This window comes from Urocampus carinirostris, chromosome 5, assembly GCF_059441175.1.
Source record: "Urocampus carinirostris isolate Australia breed hairy pipefish chromosome 5, RoL_Ucar_1.0, whole genome shotgun sequence".
In the NCBI taxonomy this organism is placed as follows: Eukaryota; Metazoa; Chordata; class Actinopteri; order Syngnathiformes; family Syngnathidae; genus Urocampus; species Urocampus carinirostris.
Genome location: NC_142353.1, coordinates 36,060,762 through 36,085,273, shown reverse-complemented (window position 1 = coordinate 36,085,273; position 24,512 = coordinate 36,060,762). Strand labels below are relative to the sequence as shown.

The following is a 24,512-nucleotide window of genomic DNA, read 5'->3' as shown; positions in this document are numbered from 1 at the left end:
TTTTTTCAATAATAAACATAGGAGGCGGTTAAAAGGATTTGAGGACTGCATGTGTCAAGGCTGCGTTGGCGGACTCACGAAGCCCATGCACCATAACAGAACGAAAGACATCATTTTCGACGTGGAGGCGCCTTGGGAAACAAGTTGGATTTGTTTCAGTATGCCACAATCTTATTCCCGTATTGAATTGAATCAAAATGCCTTTTTAGTATGCACGCAAAACCACATGAGGACACTCTAATATAGCATTTTATCAGTTCCAAAACCACCCGCATCAAGTGAATATCTACCAAAAAAGGAACAATATACCGTATTTTTCACACTATAAGGCGCACCGTATAACAAGGCACACATACCCCCAAAAATAGTAATAGTATATTTGTCATATCTAAGGCGCACTGTACCATAAAGCGCCTGGGATTAAAACTACAGAAATAGCTACTGAATAATACTGCAATGCTTGATCAGTCACAAAATGCCGCTGATTAAAATCGCAATGGGAATCGAACCCGGGTTGCAGCGGTGAGAGCATCAACAACTAGGGATACAGATAACATGGATATAGATATAAATATACACAAAAAAGCACAATGAGGGCAACAACTCCTGTGTATCTAATGAATCAGACTTCGCGTTTATTTATATCTTTTAGGTCGAGATCTCAGTTTTTCCTATTCTCTTACATTCGTTTCTGGCACTGTGAGTAAAAATAGTGTGCTAATGAGATTAAATCAAATGCTTTTTCATATGTCATCTGTATCACTTGTGGTTTAGTGATTAAGTCTCAGTGCACTTGCTACCGCAACCCGTGTTTGATTTCAGTTGCATACAATGTTTTGCAATTTTGGAAAGCAATGCCTTTCGATTGATCAATCATTGCACACTTATTCACCGCATATAAGGCGCACTGGATTATAAGGCACACTTTCAAATTTTTCGACAAATTGTGCCCCTTTTAGTTCTGGAAATATGGTACATCTACTGTAGCGTGACAAGGAATTTGTTTACTTGTAAGCATTACTGCGCACGCTTAAGTTTCGCTCATTGGGGATATTTTGATGCCTCAAAGCCCTGTGGGACTTTTAGTACAGAGACGAGTAATGCATACAAACTCCGGCTTTTTGGCTTATTAAGCCTTATGTGTAGTGGTTGATTTCTCTTGGACATTTCAGTTTTTTCCTGCCGACATGGCAAAGATACTCCAGTCCATGTATTGTAGATATAACAGTTGTATCCGTTCATATATAGTGTAAGTCTATGCATTTTCTAAGCACATATTTTTAAACAGACTTTAGGGGCGCAAAAAAAACAAGAACAGTACTTTGTTAAATTTGATGAATAACATGGATGAAATCATTTGGTGATAACTGTTAAAATTAAAGAGCGGAAACAATGTCTATTTGTAATGATGATTTTGCGATGATTGGATTGCTCACAAATGCCATTCGTTTGTCTCCAAGCATGTACATGACTTATTTGGATTATTCCAATCAACCCCCAGGAAATAGAAGGCAGTTTTCCGATTAGTTTGAATGTACCCTTGAAGTGACGCAGAAATGTGCAAAATACGCGAAAATCCGCTAACTTATAGAAAAAAAATCTATGATGCACGAGGGCGAGATGACGGACCGCAACCGTGTGACGGAACACTTTATGAAAAAAAATGTTTCGATTTACGCATTCTGTATGCACTTTTATATTAAAGACAGACATCCAGCGTACCACATTTCCAGATCAAAAGTGCATATTTACGGTAGTTAGGAATGAAACATGCATTGGGGTTGTAAACAAAACTTTTGAACTAGAAACCTTTCATTTTTATTTAATTACTGTACAAAACAATACAATTAAACATTTGTGGCTATGATGTGTGACATGATGGGTTTTAGAAAAACTTGAAATTGCAAGCTAAATTGCACGTACGTAATGTAATCTTGGTTCAAGTGTTACATACGCGTACATATTGATGTTCAAAACCTGCGAAACTTTTAGCCAATCAGAATGCAGAACACGAAGCACATTGCAAATCAGTGAAGTAGCGAGCCTGCGAAAAGTGAACTGTATAATGTAAATATGTGGCCACGTTTTTGAAAAACATTGCGCGAACATTTGGCACAGTGGATGACGCTTGTTTTCAGGGTGAACAAAAACAAATCTAGTATTTAGCGCACTCTATGATCAACATATGCAAATGCAAAATATAATTATGCATAAAATGTGTACATTTTTTCAAGATCAGTCCAATATGTAGGCACCAAAGCACCAGAACTAATACAAACTAAATGAAAGCATAATTAAGTAAATACAGTATACAATATATACTGGTGTGTGTGTGTGTGAGGATTTAAAGAAAAAAAACCTAACTAACATAATACATTTTGATGAAGCTCGTGAAATCTTAAAGCGTCACAAATGTTTGGATTTAAGAATAGGTTATGAGCAGTGTTGTCTCTAATTGCGCACTGCTCGCACATTCTCAGCGCACAAGTGAATCTAGCCAGCGCACAAAAATGGGGACTCAAAATTACTAATTAAGAAGCGAATTAAGTCAAAGTTACAGTGCATGAAGGTAAAAATACACGGGTTCCCCTGACGTTGTGTCCTAAATGGGGTATTTTGATGTTGAGTCGAAGTAGAACGAAGTTGAGTAAAGTTAGTAGAGTTTGTCGACAACCGGCTTCTTCGGCTCGGCTCACTAAAAGGAACCGGCTCTTTCGGGTCCTAAACGGCTCTTCGGGTTGTTTTTGCTTCTTTAATCCCAACATGACCAAATATTATGTAAAATTATGCACAAAATTACTTAAAGGAATGGGGGAATAGAACAAAAAAAGAAAAAAAATACCAAAATGAAAAAGTAGTGAAAAGCTAAGAAAAAAAGAAACAAAAGGAAGAGAAAAAAAAGAAGGAAGCCAGAAAAAAGAAAAGAAAGAAATGTAGGAAAAAAGTAAATAGAGAACAAAAAGAAAAAAGTAACAGGTCGGAAAAAATAAACACAATGAGATATTTTTTAAAGGAATTTAAAAAAAGTAGAAAAAAAACACGGAAAAAAGAAGAAAAAGTTTGTGTTGCATTCAAATAATTTCCAATTATATCAAGTGAATCTTGTTGCCAACATTGTACTTCCACTAAAAAATGTGATTAAGTAGAGTTCTGTATCTTATAACCGACTAAATAAGCCCCCAAAAATGTTAATATTATGCGACAAAATATATCAGGAAATAAAAAGAAATGGATATCTTGTGAAAGAATTGTAAGAACAAACGACGTTTGTAGGCCGTACAACCTTTGCAATAGTACATGAGTCCATTCATTCAAAAGAGAAAAATAATTTTGCATTGCCGGAAACTCAACAAAATGTAACTTGATGTCAAGTTTTGGACATGTTTGATAATGAATTATCTTGCCACACTTGGGATTATGGTTGCTCACTGTTGTTTCAAGCGTTGCCCACCGACTTTGTGTGAACGCTCAGACCCGTGGAAAATTAGAGGGAACATTGGTTATGAGTGCATCAAAACTTCCTATATTTAGATCAGTGAAGACAAAAAGTATCCAGAACAAGGCCAAAAATGTAGTGGACATTATCAAAATGCAGAACAACTAATATTTGATTGCGAATGTTAAATCCAATATCTAAGAACCAATATCAGTGTATTCCCACAAAGGAAGAGACAGGGACACAAACAACCAACACAAAATAGTACAGCTGAGTTCAACTTACATGCGTTTTCTGGCCTGGAAGTAACCAGAGCGACTCCGAAAGCCCACGTACGTATTCAGTTACAAAGCAGCTGTCCTGCCCTTGCTGACTTTGCAAGATCCACCCAGTATCACTGTTGCTACTATTCAACCTTCTCCACAACACCTGGATAGCCGTGTTGTACCGGGCTAACAGTTCTATGGATTATGAATATCTATGCCAAAAAAGAAGCAACATTTCCATGCGTCATGCTTTTGACGCCTCCCAGGCTACTGTTTTCCAGCCTCCGTGGCTAAATTAAGAACACACACACCCTGAGACCCTCAAAGGGTAAGGGATCTTAAACCTTTTTTGGTACTGGGAAGAAACGTTTTAAGTACTCATGTTTGAATCTCTCGAAAACAGACCTGAGGCAAGTACCTTTAGCTCCTTTATGCAGAAATAACCAAAATTGCAGCTTAAAAATAGAATACACTGAACCAAAAGAGATATTTTGTTGTTTGATTTTGTACGGCTAAAAGACAAAAGGCATTGTTTACTCTTATTGTAATAAATTTCGGGGAAAGTACAAAATATCTCACAATGCAAAATGTTCCTTATCTTCTCTGTTCCTTTATCTTCTTGGTTTATTTTATCCTCACTGTGAATATGTGATCTGGAGTGCCATGCCCAATTTCGTTGTCACAACATGTCAACCCATTTTGTAACAATGACAATAAAGGTATATTCTATTCTATTCTATTCTAACCAGAACCCAACCCGATTGAGACAAATATTTTGTTCTTTGATTTTATTTAGGTGACTTTATTTGTAGTCTTAATAATTTTGGGGCAAGTTGAAGTAAAAATATAGTAAAAATACCTAAAAAAAATATTTTGGCAGAGAAAAGTAATACAGTACTAAACCCAATGGAACAAACACTTATTGACGGATGGAGTTTCTACATGTTTACAACGGACAACACTACTCATTGTAAAGTACAGTATTCCCGTATGAAATGAATTTCCAAATGGGAAATTTTGGTGCCATGAAGCACTTTGGACTTGGACGAATGATACATACAAACATGGGCTAATTTGCTTAAAAAAAAATCCTCATTAAATTGGTTGATTTTCCTAGGAAATTTCTATTTAATTTACTGCCCCCACAGCTATGTATCCATTATGATATATATCTGTCCCTGTGTGCCCTGCGACTGGCTGGCAACCAGTTCAGGGTGTCCCCTGCCCACTGCCCGAAGATGGCTGGAATGGGCTCCGGCACCCCCGCGACCCTACTGAGGATAAGCGGTGCAGATAATGGATGGATGGATAATTCAATTTATTTGGTACTAGGAATCGACCGATATGGGTTTTTCAGGGCCGATACTGATTATTAATATCAAGAGGAGCCCGATAATCAATATTTGGAGCCGATACTCATTTACTGTAAGAGCTTAAAACTTTGGCGAGAGAAATTGTCGATAATGCAAAAAGAAACAAAGAATATTTGTTATAAATGCTAATAAAACTTAAATATCTTTCTGAAACCTTACAGTAACTTAAGTAGAATTTCAACAAAAAACGCATGACTAATCTTTCACTTGGGGAGAACAGGAAACAGAACAGGAAATTAAAATAAGCAAGGTACATGGAAATTTAAATAGCTCTCTGAAACGTTTTACTATAAATAAATGAATAAAAATGTCAATACAACCAACATGACTTTAATTAACTTAAAACAAAAAGTGCATGGAAATTTCAACAAGGCTGGTAAATTGAAAAGTGTAGGCACTCCTATTTTAGAGCAAGATTGACAAACTAATCTTAACAGCTAATCACTGATCTTTTCACTTCAGCGTGCTTTTGTACGCTCACTCTCAATCCAAAACGCACATGCTTTATTGACCAACTAATGTTAATATATCAGTCAACCACCTGAACGTGCTTCCCTAAAACAAATGAACTACCTTTTTTAGGCCATCTCTTAATATACTCACTGCTGTCGCAGCAGAACATGCACCCAATAACCATTCTACGGCACCATAGCTTCCCAAGATATGGTGTTCCTAAGCCCTAGGGCAGGGGTGTCAAACTCAATTCAACTCGGGTGCCACACGATAGAACAAACATTCTGTCGGCGGCCGGACTAGTAGATTTAAGAGAAAGAATAAGAGATAAAGAAACAAGAGAAAGAGGGAGGGAAAATGAGAGAGGGAGGGACTATCAAAGAGAGAGAGAGAGCGTGAGAAGAGATAAAAAGAGAAGTTGTGAGAGAGGGGGAAAGAAAGGGAGCGGAAGAAAGAAATCCAAAGAGATATAGAAAGACGGAAGGAGAGAAAAGAGAAAAGAAAGCGCAAAGGGTAGGAAGAGAGAAAGAGAAAAGAGAGAAAAGGAAAAAAGGAAGTGAGAGCAAAATAAGTTAAAAAGACAGAGAGAGAAAAAAACAAAGAGCAACAAAGGAAGACAAAAATAGAGACAGAGAGAGAGAGAAAAGGGGTGGAAAAGAGGGAGAGAGAGAGAGAGAGAGAGAGAGAGAGAGAGAGAGAGAGAGAGAGAGAGAGAGAGAGAGAGAGAGAGAGAGAGAAAAAGAAATACTAGTACAGTGTCTCTGTTCGAGGCACCTTTCTTTGGCAACATCAAGTGGACATATTTCAACCTGCAGCTTGTTTTTCTCTTGCGCTTCTCTGAGTGTTGTCTCGCGGGCCGGATTCAATCCCTTAGCGGGCCTGATCTGGCCCGCGGGCCCCCTGTTTGACACCTGTGCCCTAGGGTGATATGGCCCTAAACAGATCCCACATTTATAGCAAACAAGTACAGTAGGTAGGTAATACTGTACTTTTTTGTTCTGAGTGCTAAAAAGTCAAATCAGCATCGTCTCTGGTCTTAACAGCATATCTGTTGCAACTCTGACTAACATGTTTTTATTCCTCAAGAGTGTTGGAATCCATCTGAAGCAGTAATGGCCTTAACACACATGTAAGTTTAACCAAGATACAAAAAATATTTCCAATTGCTTCCATTAAACCAGAAAGATGTTAAGAAGGATTAACACTGCGTATGGTGCTGCTGATGAGACTGCAGACAGTGTGATTGCTTTGGCCAAGGTTGCTAGGGAATTGGTGACATAGCTGCAAAGCCTTTAAAAGAAAGTAGGATGAGGAAGGAGGCGGAAGCGTACATTCTGTTCCGTGCGCTTGGCACCCAAATGTTACATCTGTGACCTTGTTAAGACGCATTGTAGTCAGCTCAGATGCCGTGGAGGTAAGAAAAGCAGAAGCAAAACATGCCATCACTACCAATGAAGATTATCCGATTGATGAGGATTACTTCTCGAAGTCAAGATCAACTATCTCCTGAATAAATCAAAATCAGTACAAGAAAGTGTGCTTGAACAAGTCTGCTATATTTACCAATGACCATATAATTATGTGCATCACCTCCAAACACCACTTGAGGGCAGTTGGGCTTCAGTTGTGGCACTGCCAACCCCAAGGTTTAGGTATTCAAATCCCATTGGCCAACTTGGTCCATGCTTCACAATTCAAAATGAATCACTTGACTGTGTTGATGTGCTCGCTTGTGGTATATTTGCATTGCTGCTGTGTTTTGCATGTGTTTTACCTATTTGTCAATAACAAAGGAAAAAAAGGAACCTGTGCGAGTTCAGAAGAGCTTTTAGAAAGTGTGAGCGGTTAAAGGGATTCTCAAAAGGCCATTTTTTTAGTCAGGCAGAGAGCGTGTAGTGTTCCTTCTTAAAGGATATGTTGCAAAATGTTCGACACGCCAGGGGACTCGAGAAATTTAGTCTCAAAGTTGACTGATTTGGCTCTTATCCTCTAGAGCAGGGGTCTCCAGCTGAGGTGTGCGCAGAGCTGTTCTTAAAAAAAGCTCACCAGTGCTGGGTCATTGTGATATTCTAATAAAATGTGGGTTTTTTTAATGGCTGACTGGGTCTATTCAACCGTTCTTCCAAAACTTAAACTGGTAATAACATAGTAACAACATACTAATAACATGATGAGTTGTTATTTTAGAAATGCATATCAAAACTTGGGGCCCTTTGCACTAAAATCAACAAGACAATTAAAAAAGTAGTTCTCCGCTTGAAAAAGGTTTGGAGACCCCTGTTCTAGAGCTGTGATGTCATAGCATGAAAAGCAGACTCTTAAGGAATGGCGTCATGGCGGCCAAAGGCGTCCAGTTTTGTTTGCTCCAGGTTAGCCCCCGTTAGCAGCCTGCTAGGGTTTGCGTTTGTTGCCCAAGCCGTTTTCAGTCGTTGGTTCCTGGTTAGCCTGGTTGCTCACTGAGTGTTTTTGGTCGGCCAGGCTGGTGTTAGTCGTCATTGTTAGCCCTCTTTAGCAGCCAGCTAACCTGCTAGCCTGCCGTGTCCTTTGGTTAATTCTGGGCTGGGTTCATGTTTGTTGCTATCGGTACCCAGTTAGTTTGGCTTTTTACAGCGAGTTTTTGGTCGCCCAGCTTTTCCTTGATCTTCCCGGTGAGCCCTCTTTAGCAGCCGGCTAGGCTACCATGTCCTTTGGTTTATTCCCGGCTGAGTTTGTGTTTGGTGCCGTGCCAGTTTTTCATTTTTGGTTCCCCAAAGCCTGGCCTTTTTGCTCAGAGGCTGCAGCCACCTTTGGTTGATCGTCCCGGTGAGCCCCCTTTAGGTGTCTGCGAGTTATTTTTTTTTCCAGTTAGCCCAATTTTCTGTATCATTGCTGCATCTAACTAAAACTTGGCGCAAAACACGGCTAACCTCTTCAACAAATTAACAAGTAAATGCATATGGTTAGTTGCTTGCTCTTGCCAGTGATTTTCACATGAGGTCACAGCTCAGGAAGTCAAAGATGGGTCAGGCTGACTTCAAAATGCATTATCTCGGAAAATGATTAAAATATGGTGGGCGGCTGGGTGGATCCCTTAACCACTAGGGTCGTAGGGGCACCCTTTCTTGTGTTATATCTTGGGAAAGTAAAGCCTGGTGGCGACCATCCCTCTCCAGGCCCAAAAATGTATCCACCCGATCTCGAACAGGGGACCTTTAGGGAAATGTGCTAACCGAAGTAACCGATGCAAAAAACATGTCATATTTCCTCATATTTTGCATGTTTTAGAATTTGGTTTTAAGTTTAAGTGTGAGATTGAGCAGTCTTACCTTTCACATCTTCATCCTCCACGGTGGTGTTGCTGCTGTCGGATGATTCCTGGAGACCACGGAAACATGCAGACAGACACACACTGCTTTTAGGATAGAACTATTTCTTTTGGACCACATCCGCTCTAAAAACACTTGGGTCAACAATTACCAAATCTAGATAAAACATGGACAGGTCTACTACTTGGACGAATTTGATCCAATTATGTGGGTTGTTTTGTACATATCTTTCAGCTTGAATAAAAAAATAATGGCCAGGGGGGTTTGATGTCACATTATACAAAATTATAGAATTATTTAGCTTAATTTCAGGGTTGATTAGCAACACCATATACATTTTAGGTGATTGTTTTGGGAAACAAAATTAGCCCAATTTTGGAGGGGTAATTTTAAATGAAAGTTAAGAACCAACACACTTTTTGGGGTCGTTTCTGTGTTAGAAACCCCTAATGTTGGGGTTGATTTTTCAACCAAAGCAACTATTAGATGTATACAGTAGACCCCTGGGATATGGCGTCACAGCCTGACGACATTTTCTCTTTACTGTGTAGAATAAGATATTTTTTCAACCCCTCTTGACGGCATTCTCCACACTTTGACACCTACAACATGTTATTTTGTATTAAAAATTTAAACTTTTCAATGTTTGCGCGTATGACTGTGTGAGTTACGTCTCTAAGATGTGTGTCAGCTATTGGTCGACATCATATAAAAAAGCCCGTCTACTTTTGGTTTGCATTATGGTCTTATGAAAATGCTGATATGCTATTGGCTGAAATCCCTCCCACAATGCTTCTCTCTTTTTTCATTTAGTTCAGAATCGTATGTGCTTTGTAAAGACTTTGCATGTCAGCGATACTATAATGTATTTTTTATACAGTTTTTAACTGCTGTAGGCCCCAAGGCTTGCAGAGATGCTAAGGGGAAAAGTGAAAACATAATAACCATAGAAACGAAGCTTGCTTTTATCAAGAAATACAAAGAAGGCACACTAGTTGCTACTCTCACTAAGTTGCATGGCCAAAGGGGGAAGAAAAAAGTGAAAAAATAAAGACAGTAAGAATGAGAGGGAAAAAGAAAAAGAATACAGAGAAAAATACAGAAAAAGAGATAAAGCACAAGAGAGAAAGAGTAAGAGAGAGCGAAGGAAAGAGAGAAAAAGAGAAACAGAAAGAGAGCGTGAATAATGAAGAAAAAGTAAGAAAGACAGTGAAAGAAGAGAGGGTGTGAAAAGAGAGGAAGAGAGAAAGAGAGAAATAAATACATCTACAGTTGATTTTTGAGGGTCTCGGCTTGGCTTTGGCAACATCAAGTGTTTAAATTGCAGGCCGTTTTTCAAATTCTTTTCCCTTGCGCTTCTCTCAGCTTTGTCTCGCGGGGAGTGGCCGGCATCAATCTGTTGGCGGGCCTTATACGGCCTGGAGGCTGTGCATTTGACACCCCAGATCAAGAGGATGACAGTCCTAGCAGGTAGAATCTTTTAAATCAATTTCATTTGTATTCCGCCGTCCCCTCTACCGCTTTGCATCCACCCACTAACTCCACTGTACAAGTCACGTCATACCTGGGGTATTGAGGGCTTGGAGATAAATACCATAAGTTTCTATCCCACACTATACGTCAATGTCACTTAGGAATCCTACCTTTAGAACTGATTTATTTTGTATCCCGGGGGTCTACCGTATGTGCAAAATAATCCAGAAAGTTGAATCAAATTCACTTCAGTATTATTTTTGTCCAATCTTGACCCAAATCAGGTGATTTTTCCCCCCCAACTGTTTTCAAGAGCGTGATATACATAACACACATATACAAGCAGGCAATGGCAACACAGGTCTGCGGGGGATGGGGCGATCATCCTACACTGCTATTTACTTTCCACACGACTAAGCTTAACACTTGTGGAGCTTTCGGGCTTTTCAAATTGTCACCAGGGAATAAAATCAGCGCTGGAGAAATATGAGAGATTTTCATTATAGAGTGAGTGTTTGTGTGTATGCGTGTGGGTGTAGGTGTGTGTGTGTGTGGTCCAACTGATATGAGAGGCCGTTTAAGAAGCAAATCCTATCTGTTCTCACATATAACATCATACTCTCACACATGGACAACTTTACTCTCATTCAGACACAGTCATACCATGCACAAAACATTACTATATTCTCTCATACACTACTATACTCTCAAACCTATTCTGCAGTACTCTCATACACACATTACAGTACTTTTTAATGCATACTTGTATACTGTCATACCCACTATACTCTCTCACACATACCACTACACTATCATATACACACTATTATACTCTCACACATATTACTGTACTTTCATACACATACTGCTATACACTTAAACACACTATACTCTCTCACATACTACTATACTTTCATACACACTACTACACATACTATTATACTTTCATAAAACCTATACTCTGTCACACATACTACTTTAATCACATACACACACTACTATACTCTCTTGCACAACAGTAGTACACTGCCATACAATGCAAAAACACTACTATACACTCTCATTCAAACAACTACACTCTTAGACACACTACCATACTCTCTTGCAAAACTACAATGTACAGTCATAGACACACTACCATACTCTCTAACATATATTATTATAATCTTGTACACTACTATACCCTTTACGCATAAACCTATACTGTTATACACAATATTAGACTTTCACACCCAAACTGTGAACCCAAAGCAAAAACAACACTAAGAGATAAGGTCATTAGATTAGGTGTGAAAACCCCCTACAGTAGTAGCAATTTTTACCAGTGTGTGTAAAAGAGAAAGAATAGTAGTGTGTGTGAGAGAGTATAGCAATGTGTGTGTGTGAGAGAGTATAATGGTGCATGGTAGTCTAAAGTGTTGTGTGTGAGAGTATTGTAGTATGTGTGTGAAAGATTAGTCATCTGTGTAAAGCAGTATAGTAATATGTGTGAGAGAGTTTAGTAGCATCTATGAGAGAGTATATCATGTTGTGCATGAGGGCATAATATTCTGTGTGAGAGAGTTTAGAAGTGTTTATGCATGGATATGTAATATGTTAATCTGTTTTTAATCTTGGACAAATGCAAAGGAGATTAGATAAGATGCCAATTCCTTATTTTGACTATTATTGCGCTCTGTTGTTCGTTGTTTTGACATCCTTGTCTCTAACGGCCAATCGTGTTGCTGTTCTTTGATTCCCACATCCCGTATGGCTGATCTGTTTTTGTAATCTTGAATGAATAAAAAGAATAGGCTCAGAGGAGGCGCCAGGAACGGGGGAATAAAATATTCTTATCTGAAGACCCCTTACCCTGTCGCTCTTGCAAATTCAAAATACATTGATTTCTTCTCTCCTTTTTTGAGTTTTTGATAAAGTTCTAAAGTTTAAACTTATCATTATGACTGTGTCTGCATAGGAATAGTTGTGCATGTGTGAGAATATGCTGTTATATGAGAGAGCAAGTATGATTCCCTTCTCAAACGGCCTCTTACAAACTAGTATGCACAAATTGAAAAAGCAGGAGTCACTGACACCCAACCACTTCATCACACACACAAAATAGACATAATTGAGTAAAGCACAGCTTTCTGATAAATGCAGGATGGAAAAAAAGAAACAGAAGTGAAAAGGGGGAGAAAAGAAACAGAACGACGAGGTGTTTTCAGGATTAGTCCGATGTTTGGGGGAGTGAGGAGTGGGGCCATGTGCGGTATACCTTAGTGCCGTCCACCGGGTTATGGATGACGGTGGTCTGAGGTTCCTGGAAGGGGGTGAGAGAGGGAAGTAGGTAGGTGAGGGTGGAGAGGGATAGAAGAAAGTGGAATATGTGAGAAGAATGAAATAAAAGTGTGGAAAAAATACAAGGAAATCAGGAAGTAGAGAAGAGAAAATGATGTTAGTGGAGAAGAAAAATTTGTCAGTGATCGCCGGGAACGTGTACACGCACGCACGCACACCACACACACACAAAATTTGATTAGGGAAAAACTGCAAGACTACAGTAATGCCTTGCTGTATTGCGGTTTACTTATTGTGGTTTTTCTACTTCTGTGTTATGCATTCTGATTAGCTAAACAATTACCCTTTTTCTGTCTTTGCTTGCCTGTGCGTCAATGACAGCTCTACGAACTTACCTATGCACAAATCTATTTCAATTGTTTCCAAAAGCTATCATGTCAAATAAACGCTCTGGACCCACAAAAAAAACTAAAGGTTTTCTATTGCCACCAAAGTTGGACTTCTTGACCCGCTAAACTTGCTTTGGAGCCGCATATGGCTCTTTGATGCTCCCTAGTGGCTCCCTAGCACTTTTTCAAACATGTTTGATTATGGAAAAAATGTATGTTTTTTGTAGGAACACAACAAGGACACATTCTTAACGTTTCCCAAAGAATATAGAGACACAGTATGTGTTTCCTCACTCATATAAGACTTTTCATTTTTTTGCGGCTCCAGGCGTTCGTATTTTTTTTTTTTTTTTTTGTGCTTCAAAATGGCTCTTTCAACATTTTGGTTTGGCGACCACTGAAGGTATATAATTAAGTATATGCAGTTTACCATAGTGTCCACATGATGGGGTGAAAGTATCACTCTGTGCTTGGGTTATCGCTGGTTCACGGCTTTGCAGATTTTGAATCGAATTGTCTTCATTGTTATTGATATCAACGTATCGTGCAATGCGTTCTGTAGCAGACAGGAAATGCCATCACGGGGCAGTTTAGGGAGGGCTTTGTGTGTTGGGTAGGCATGACTGTCTGTGTGCCCGACTGTGATAGGATGGTGAATGCTGTCGGTCAAACAGCTGCGGAGGGCGAGCGCACAAGTCCCCCCCAAAACAAACTGCGAAGCACAGCTACAGATGATCTAGTATTTTAGCGACTTGTTACATTAAAATGAAATTTATCAATTAAACCGGACTTTAAAGAAAGTCAGAAGCGCGCAAACTAATAAAGATCCCCAGCAGGTGCTCCGTGGATTGTTATTGAGAAGCTACTTTTACTTTGACAATACATAAGTTCTTTGTAAAAAAAAACAAAAACAAATGCTTGAGCATGTAAATTGGGTTTGTTCTTTGGTTCAATATAGCTATTTTGTTATAGTGCTCTGTACAGCCCTAGGAGACCTTTTGTGATAAAGGGCTATACAAAGAAAATATGACTTGACTATTTAATAAATGAATAAATAAATAAATTAAGGTTTCTACTTAGTGGGTTTTGACAATCAAAGGACCTTTTTGGAACGCAACTCCGCAAAAAATGAGGGATTACTCTAACGCAAAACATTCTGTAGGACTTTTCAGAATGTGTGTCGACCAGAACCTGCGCAACTAAAAATAGTTGAGTGACATACAGAAGCACCAGCAGCAGGTATAAACCCGTTCATATGACAAGCAGAGTATCAGAGTCACATAATCGTCGGACGAAATCGCTATGTTTAGTGTGCAAGAATCTGGGATGGGTCACATGATTCCTGGCTTAAAAAGTAAGGAAGCCAACACTCAGCTGTTACTGGTTTAAGTTCGAGCATGGATGTAAAAACATAACTGTGAGCAAAAGGACATACCAGTAGGAACATGACCAGGCTGCTGGATTCCAGACAGAAACCACTTTTTGATAAGTAACAACTTAGCACCCTGCTGTGTACTCAAAATATGAACCCAAGGAGCTGACAATCTGTTTGGATCTAGACATGTCCACATGATGTTATCTATCCGTCAAACATTTTTCTGGGCCTGATTTGAATGCTTGTTTGGCAGCTTATTCAGACTGATCACAAGTTGGATTTGGCCAAATGCGTTAGCCCCAAAATTCACTAAATATATTGATTTCCTGACAAAATAGCAATTAAGTTTAAGACATTGTTTTTTTCTTTCAATCCCCCTTCCTTTTTGCTTTCTTTTTTTCTTTCATCCATTCTTTCTATTTCTCCCTTATTTCTATCTTTCCTCCTCTCTATTTCTCTTTCCTCCTCTATATTTCCTTCTTTCATTATCTTTCTTTCCCCCTCTTATTTCATTATCTTTCTTTCCGCCTTTACTTTTTCTTTCATTATCTTTCTTTCCCCGTTCTTTCTTCCTTTCTTTCTTTATGTCCCCTTTTCTCTTATTCTTTTTTTATCATTCTCTCCTTCCATTTTCCCTCCCTCTCTTTTCTTTCTTCCTTCTCCTTCCTTCCATTCTCCCCTTCCCTTCTATCCTTACTCCCTCGCTTTCCCTTCTCCTGAACTTAGGCATGAACTTCAGCGCCTGATGTTTGCTGTAACGTGATCACACGAGTTCAGTCACCATGGCCGTCGTGTTCCTGCTGATATGCACGAAACATCATCCCTCTCCGACCAGACGTAGACGCAGGGACTTAACCATCTTTTCTTGAAAACAATAAGTTCTGTTGAGGAGTTAACTGCCTGTTACTATTTGTCCATATATTGTGACTCTCACCAAACTGCTTCACTACGCCGACTTGCCATATTGGGCGACCTCCACACACTCTTTCGCCGGATACAGGAGTCATCACTGGGAAGTTGGGCTTACTCAATGAGTGGACAAAGATCTGGTCGAAGCTACAACTGCCATCTAATGGTGATTTATCATACTGAAATCATTCCCAGAGCCTTGATACATACTGGTGAGCTTCGTTTAACACTTTGTAATAGTTTTTTTTTTTTAAATAAAATCCACAAAAAATATTTTTAGGGTTTAAGCACCTAGGGACAATGTTTCTGAAATGTATTTATACGTTATGGCATTGAATGAGTTATGGGAAGAAAGCAGTAGTCGCATAAACGCATAAAGTGGTAGTTGGTAGGTATGGTGTGTGTGTGTGTGATACTGATAAACAATGAGACCTGCTGAGTATGGCCCGACAAATAATGTAACTGACAAACAGTGGGACTAAGGGTGAAAACTCAACACAACAAACACGCTATGTCACGAGAGGCGGCGAGAGAGGCGGCGGGTGATCACACAAACACACACTTGACGCAAACACACACAATGGAGTCGTGGGTCCCAGAGGAGTTGCGGGAGGGAGTTTTGGTTAGGAGGTTAAATACCAGAGCAGGTGAAGGGATGTTTCCTTTGGGGCTGGTGACTATGCTGTTTTTGCTGTTTGTCTGAGGCTGTGCAAGGAGAGCAGAGGGAGCAGATACAACACCAAGAGTTAACAAGAAGAGTGTGCGGCAAGCAATTGTCTGTGCCCATGCGTGGATGTGTGTCTTTGAGACTTTTGTGAGCATCTGATGATTCACTGTAAAAGCAATCATTGGGAATCCAAAATGTGTTTTTAGAAAGGAAATTAACACCTTGGCATGACCATAACAATTTAATGAATTGTAAAAATGCTTTGAGTGTGCTGGCGTGAGTGTGTGCTTGCTTCAATTCAACAAATATGGTGCCAGTCCTTCTGGTGTGAAAACATTGATCATCGGGTATAACTAAGAAACACACAACCCTCGTGTGCACTATAACAAATTTTTTTTAGTAGAGATAAAATCGGGCCTAGAAAATCCAGTCAGAGCCAACACTGCCCGCGGAGATTGAGGTCCGAACCTGCCAGAATCCGACAAATTAACTTGATTTGAGGGACGGAGCCCAAAGCTAACCCACGTTTTCGTATTTTATTTGTGAGGACTTTCTTTTTTTGTGAGGAGGAGGGGTTCTCTCTCGCAAAGTTCCTTCAAAATTATCCATTCGTAGTTGTTTTTTAGTTCATTTTTCGCGGGCTGCGTTGCGCAAAAGGGGGGACGGAATCCATCGCGCAGATCGTCCATAAAGAAATAAAACCAAGAACAATGACAGACGCGCGCCAATTGTGGATAACTTTTTTTTTTAAAGTCAGCAAGAGAGAAGCTTGGCCCGATGCAAACCCGAAGTAATGATCAAAATTTTAGGCTTGACCCAAATTTCCGTTCGGGCTCGGGTTCAAGACCTTACCTCCAATTCTTACCCATAGAACAATACTTTGCTCATTTGTTTTTGGACAGCAATTTTAGGACTTTTGTCATATTTGACCACTAGAAGACGGTGTATTGTGCTGTACAACTGAAAATGAGTGCTAAAAGCATAAGGAATAAAAACTACAGAGACTCAAAATGACCGAACCGCACCTTTTTTCTTCAAAGGTTTTCCCCAGCCTTTCACGCGTTTTTTGCTTTTAAAGTACCCATAGCACCAAGATTGCAGACAATCAGTTCCCCTCTAGTTAAGGCTCATTTTATGCAAAAAATTTATGGACCTACATCTTGCTGTATATTTTGCGATTCACTTCTTAATTTCATTGTTCAGTACTCAAGTCTCAATGATCAATTATATTCCTATTTCAATGAAAACAAACCAATAAGTAGAAAATGAATCCATAAGTCATGAGGGCTAAACTTATAACAAACTTTCATATTAAGGCAGGCGCCTTACACAGGGGCCGCAATTGCCCCCCTGGGCCACATGTTTATGATCCCTGCTTTAGGGTGAGGCTCAGGTTATGTAGAACAAATAGTACATTCTAGACCTTCAGCTATTTAAAAAAATGTACGTTTATATGATCCATCAATCAATTAATCAATCAATGTACCCGAGCCATATCCCCCTTGTGGGAGGTGGCCAGAGTCAAGAACACACTTTCAACAAACATTCATTTTCCCTTTGCTCTTCCCAACTTGACACCGAACATTAAGCACACCGCACAACAAGGGGCGATTTTCTGTGTCACGCAACCCTCCATCAGCAGAGAGCACCAACAGCATACACTGGTTTACCCCCTCTGTATCATATGCATCGATATCAGTCATTCTTAATTCTCCGCCATTCACAATTATCCCCAGCACAACCTTTTTGCATCCATTAAATTACCCAACCTCTCTTCCAAAGCACGTTTCACCACATCCATTTAACCATATTTGGGCTTTGGGCTTTCCTCTCACTCTATTTGATAGTTCATTTGTTTTTGCTTACTTTTTAAATCAATATAAAGCATACATATTTTAGTAAATTATCTTTTTAACCATTAAAAGTCACAATTAAATTCCCTTTAGGTATTATTTTTAAATAAGTAAAAGTTGTTTCGTAGTACAGAGGTTTGCACTTTCGCCTAACACGCAAAAGATCCCCGGTTCGAGACCGGCTGGAAACATTTGTTGGCCTGCAGAGGGATGAGTGCCAACAGGCTGTACTTGCCTAAGACACACCACAGGAAATGGTGCCCCAATGACCCTAGTGATTAAGGGTACCAACCACCCACCGAGAATTATTTGCTATCTTCAATGTTAGAAAATCCGACTCCTATTGAGGAATGTTGTCCTTGTATTGCTAGATAAATATGTAAAACTAAATTAAGAAATAATTATAATATTTTTAGCCAACCCATAGTTTTCTTTTGTTTTTTGTTTTTTTTATGCATTTAAAATTATTCTTGCAAGACCTTAAATTTTATGCATAGGCAAAGTTTTCCAGTTAGTGACATCAAAGAGGAGATAAATAAACCAATAAATAATTACATAAACACCTATATATATGCAATTTTAAAATAAACCCTAACTCTAAATATATAATTACACTCTCCGTCATTATAACTGTGGCCAGTGCAGCCCATTGAGACTTTTTGTGATTATGGGCTAAAACAAATAAATGAGACTTGAGTTAGCAGGACAACTAACAAACAATATAGAGTCATGCAAATGTTGGGAATAAGCTATTAAGCTGTCTTAGATTTTTTTTTTAAATAAGCATGTTCTAGATGTTGTCACTTGACAGCATCATTTTATTATATTTTTTTTACATTTTGCCCACTTCAAATACACACAACGGGGCATCTTCACAAAAATCCCCCATCAAACGCTGCTTTGAAGAATTGGTCACAATGACATCTGCATACGAATGCATGGAAAACAGCTAATGTTTATCTTGGAAAAAGGAGAAACAGTGTACATAAAAGTATGGATGTGTTTGTTTCTGGAAGAAGAGGAAACGAGAGTGGAGAAGACTGTGTGGTACAGGGAATACAATTATTTCAGCAATAAAGACATACTAAGGTGCACGACTTACACAATGTTTCCTATAGAATTGAGAGCCTGGTGGATGGACAGTCTATGGTGGGACTATTCCCCCCGCAAGAAAATTTTATACAGTTTCAATTCAAACACATCGATCTGGTGCATTTCTAGAGCAAAATCAAGACCTAGATCTTTTATCAATGTGTGTCCCTCTATTCTATTCTCCTATTTCATTCAATATTTTATAGCAAGTGACACATTTATTGTCACTATAATATTTGAAACACACTAAACTAGCATTCGTCTCTGGTACCAGAACTCAAAACACTGTGATAGTGAGATCAAATAGACTGCCTTTTCGTAAGTCATCTTTAACCCTTGTGTTCCAGTGCTCCCACCACTGTGACACGGGTTTGATTCCTGTTGCATCCAACAGCAGAGTTTGACTTAAGAAAAAGTGAGACGAGAGTTTATACCAACTTGTAGTAGGAAATTAAAGGTGCTTGTTTTAGCACGCGTGTGGTTAGAACACCCTTTAATTCAGTATATCTAAGAATATGATCATATATTTTAATAATACAAGTTTACGAGACTCTGGTGGCCCGCTAGAATCTTCCTATGGTAGGGAAAACACTGTTGACAAGTTAAGGACAGCAAATTTTCCATTTGCAAGACAGGAAAGGAGAGCATAGCAAACGACAGATGAATTTAAAATAAAGGGAAGGATGAAAATGGCAAAAGATAGGCAAGCTCGGGTCAAATAACCTTCACGTTGGCTGAATTAGAGGAGTAACGTTTGTACGTACACCAAACTTCTGTGGCCTCGAGATTTATACATTTCTGCAACACTACCCCTGAGTAGTGCGTCCGCAGAAAATTAGCCACCTTATTTAGTGCCATGAAGGCTGTAGACGTCGACAAATGTCACAACTAAAAGAACACAAAATTTGACACTTTAGGTGTAAGTCGGCAATTTGGGGCAGATTTAAACATTCAGGGTTTCTCAACTGGTGGGTTGCGACTCAAAATTGGTTTGCAGACTTTGTCTTGGCAAAATAATGCTAAGAAATAAAAATAACTGAGTGTCATTTACACCCCCTAACAGTAGATGGTGATAATGCCTTGCAAATGGCAGTCGACACTTACCATTTCACACCACAGAAAGAGGATAACAAAACGCAGATACAGCAAATACTGCGATATGGATACTCTTGTCTTGAAGACAAAAACCTCAGTGTGGTTTCCTCATGTTAAGGTTTTTTAGTTTTTCCTTACCCTCATGTAGGTTTTAGATCAGGGGATAGTGTAATAATACCTTCATGTGCGGTCCCTTCTCAAGGTTTTGTCATTTTCTTCATATTGAGGTTTTGAAGTTTTTACTTGCTGTCATGTAGGTTTTAGATCAGGGAATGGTGTAATAATAGTCTGTGGTTTGCGATAATCTGTGGTCTGTGCAGCCCTTTGACACTCTTTGTGATTAAGGGCTATCAAATAAAAATGACTTGTGCAACTCATATCAGTAGTTTTTTTTCATTTGTTTGCGCGTAGTGTTAAAATTGAGCTACTGGAGTAGTGTTAAATTGAGCGTTAGGGAAAGGTATTCTTTGTTTTGCTTTTGCTGGTTATAATGTTTTAAATAAAAACGTGAACATATTCTACTACATCTGATTTATACTTCACAATTATTTCATATAATACATCTGAGCAGTGACATTTTTGCCTTGATTTGTGTCGCGGTTTGTAATTAAGGTAAGATGGTGGGTCCTAAAGTCAGGTGAATCGAGAAGTACTGATCTAGAGGAACATGCCCTGACAATAGTATAGACAAGTTTGGGTGGGCAAGTCTATGGTAATGAAATGGAACTTATAAATAAACAGAGGGTCGTCCATTTTGTCATGTCCATGTTTGTTTATAGTTGCAGTCTACAGTGGTTTTATATTCCAAAACAGTGTTTCTTAACTAGTGGGTAGAACCCAAAAGTGGATAGCAAACCCAATTTTAGTGGGTAGCAGGTCTTTGCCTTGGCAAAATAATGCTTAGAAGAAGAAAAAAACTGAGGGTCGGTTAACCTCCTTAATAGTCTATAGCAATAATGCCCTGCTCGATCTTCTCTTCCAGTTCAGTCAATTGGGGTGTTGTGAGTGGGACCACATTTCATTTTATTATGACTTTGTTGGTTCTATTTCCTTTTTCTGCCAATAAAAGATCCAAAGAAAGCTAGTGATGAGGGAAAGGAAAAATGGATAACAGTGACAACAACAATTGAGTGAAGGAAGAAAACGATTGGGAAATGTGAAAATGGTGCATGAGGGTCTGTCATAAAGCGCTGCTGGGAGGTACAGTAAATGGTTTGAAAATGTTATGTTTTAGAGTTTTACAAGTAGATTAATCTGTAATAACTCCAGAATTAAATAATTATAAATGTCTATGTACATGCTTTATTAAAATATTACATTTATTCTCATATGTGGCTATTTTAAAGCTTTTTTAGTGGGTTGCTTATTTGAGATGTAAGCTTATGTATAGTATATACCGTACTTGAAGTCATTTTGGTTTTGCTGTTTGAATTAAAGGTGAATATGTTATATCAACTCTGCTTTAAACTGCATAAACCTTTCATTGGATAAATTTAAGAAGTGTAAATGTTTTCTTGTTTTGATCACCGCTTGTCATTAGGGTGGAATGGTTGGTCCTGAAGTCCCACCAGTTGAGAAACACATTCTAGTATGATCGCTGAGAAGTGTGTCTTGTGCCAACTTTTCCCCAATGCATGATTAATCATAAGTGAAGGAAATTTAAAGTCCTCTACAAAAGCAAAAAAGATGTAAAAAAAAGGAGCATAAACAGCATGCTCACCATATACTGCACAGTCGAGCTGGACTTGCGTTTCTGTCCTCAGGCCAAACGATGGGTAGATAGATGGTTGGATGGATGGATTTATTGATCGATGGATGGTAGTGAGAAAAAAGTGGGGGGAGGGACAGAAATATAAAGTAACCCATGAAATGGCAGCAACAACAAAGAGAGCTCTTCTCAACCCAAAAGGAGACGGAATGAATGAAGCGTCACCGCCCTCAAAAGAAAAAAACATTTTGATGAAACACAGAGGAGCAAAAGCGGTTAAGCCATGAAGAGGCGGAGTACGGAAAAAGCACTTTTGGGAAGTTCCATGGCAGAAGTTTGAAGGAATTAAGGAAGAACAGAAGAAAGAGAGGGGAAAAAGGATGGGAGCAGAAAAAAGGAGCCTGTTGCTATGCAACCGTTGTATCTATTTTTGGTGTCTGAGTTTCCAGGGTCCAGACTGGCAGCTATTCCTGGAAGCCCGGTCGCATTCAACACAGTCAAAAAGTCATGCGCACACACACGTGGGGAATCGAAGAGGTCTTGGTAGCAGAACCAGGAGTTTCAAGAGCAAATGGGGTGAACGAAAAGAGGATGAAGACAAAAGAGTTGACAGGTGGCGACGTTTAATAAAGCCGGTCGTCAAACATCACGGAGGTGCTGATGTGGCCGCACCCGTTCACACACGCGGGGAATGCATGTGTTGTAATCCACAGCAACATTCACACTGCAAAAATACTTTAATCCAATTTTCCAATTCCTCCAATACCATTAAAAGAAAAATCCAGTGTAAATCATGTATTTTGCTGAGCTGCAAAAATATCGCAGATTTACATATGCGATTTGTGATTTTGTGTGCATTTATCAAGACAAATGATTTGTAGATCTTGGGTAATTTACCAATAAATTGTTTTTTTTACAAAAAATCTCTCCCCATTTAAGTGTTGGGTAAAAGTGACCATTTTCAGTTGCAGGAAGTTCTTCAAATTACGATTCACCACTGGGAAACGCAACCTTCATTTTTTTACATGGCCCATAATAAATGTCCATAATTGATATGTAGTCCATGCAATGATACACTTTTTAACATTTCATAGTGCCCTGTTTAGGTGTAGCATGTAGCAGTTAGCAAAACCATCGTAGTTAAGCTAGTCATCTCTGTGTATTACCTTTTATAAGACTGAAGAGAGCGGACACTACCATTGTGAAGAGTTGAATCTTGGTTTGTTTTGCATACTTTGCATCATGCTGTGCGTGGATTTTTCCCACGTTTTAGCCATTGTTTATTTTTTCCATTTTCGAGCCATCGGTCATTAAAACATCAGCCTCCCAGCATTGTGCACCTCTTGGCCACAACCCGTATGGGGTAATGACGCCTAACATTACAACGCCAAATACAAACTAATGCCAGCTGCTGTTAGGCACGAGGAAAGAAGAAATTAAAAGGAAAAGAGAAGCCACCAGATCAGGCGTGTTGGCGTCGTTTTTTTAACTTCTTTTATATTTAATGCATGGTTTGACTACAGAGAAACATGGCAACAATTTCAAGAATTTACAAAAACGTAACCAAAATTCAAGAACTTTTCAAACCTTGAAAATGCAAGAAAACCGGTTTAATATAGAAAATAAACACAAATTAAATTATCTGCTAGTCCAGTAAAATAATTCGACTTAGAGTTATAAAAATGATCCCTTCTATCTATTGCTACAAGTAGAATAAAACAACACGGGAAAAGGAGTGGGAGGCAATAAAAGAGGAAAATAGACAAAACAAGCGGATACTTTACCTTGACATCAGCCTTCTTGTTCAACAGACTCTTGGCTGCTGCAAAGAAAAACAAGGCAGGACATGTGAACAAACTGTGAATGCCATCACACTGGTGAACATGCAACAAGTTTGTAAATTAGCATCAATAAAACAATGTATTATCATTGTATAACTAAATGTCTTCTGTAAAATGACTGGTGGGACACAAATGGCTCCAAGGCCATATGATGGGCACCTCTGATGTACACAGTTCAAATTAGTTGGTGAAGGTAATCAATGGGGTACATGCGATTTTGTATATGTTTACCATACATTTAAAAAGCATCTAGCGCAAATCTTTTCAAAAATATGTTGTGAATAAAGTATTTTGCCCATTGTTCCTTATTAAACAGCTAAAGTTCCTTAAAGTTTGATGGCGATCATTTGAGGCTAGTCTAACCACTTTATATTGTTAGTTTTAAACCGTTACATTGTATTTTTTTCTTTATGTTTAGGGTTGTTGTCCTTTTAATAGGTGAACCGGCTCCTTATTCTCAGGTCTCTTGCAGACTCCAATAGATTTTCTGCCAGAATCGCCCTGTATCTGGCTTTGTCAATCTTCCCATCAACTCAAACTATCCCCCATTCCAGGCTGAAGAAAAGCAACCCCAGAACATGATGCTGCCACCTGTTTTGACAGTGGATCAGTGGATCCCCACTGACAAACCTGGTTTCCAATGTGATGTGCACTTTTACTCTTACGCCAACAATAACGCTTTGTGTTCAACCCAAAAAGCTCAATTTTAGTCATATCTGACCACAGCACAGTGTTCCATATGTTATTTGTGTGTCCCACGTGGCTTCTTGCTCATGCCAAACATTGTTTTTTATGGTATTCCTTCAGAAAGGGCTTTCTTCTTGCGACTCTTCCATGAAGTGCAGAATTTTGCAAACTACTAATATGAATTGTCTTATGCACAGATTGTCCCACATCTGCAATGTATGTCTGCATGCAATCCAATGTGATCATGGACCTCTTGGTTGCTTCTCTGATCAGGTTTTGTTCTTGTTTGGGTAGAAAGTTTATTGGAACG

The 24,512-nt window shown here is 39.0% G+C and overlaps 1 protein-coding gene across 8 annotated transcripts in view; it reads right to left on the bottom strand.

Moving 5' to 3' along the window:
- Positions 1–24,512, bottom strand: part of camk2b1 (calcium/calmodulin-dependent protein kinase (CaM kinase) II beta 1) — a 79,043-nt gene that overhangs the window by 11,796 nt on the left and 42,735 nt on the right. Inside the window, exons 14-17 of one of the 8 annotated variants that reach the window (XM_088336606.1) lie at positions 23,459–23,493; positions 15,899–15,964; positions 12,564–12,608; positions 8,834–8,882 (exon numbers count right to left, since the gene is read on the bottom strand). In XM_088336606.1, the coding sequence (XP_088192732.1) occupies positions 8,834–8,882; positions 12,564–12,608; positions 15,899–15,964; positions 23,459–23,493 (195 nt within the window). Of the gene's footprint in view, positions 1–8,833; positions 8,883–12,563; positions 12,609–15,898; positions 15,965–21,686; positions 21,720–23,458; positions 23,497–24,512 lie in introns of all 8 variants that reach the window. The other 7 variants (XM_088336609.1, XM_088336608.1, XM_088336607.1 and 4 more) reach the window with 7 other exon arrangements.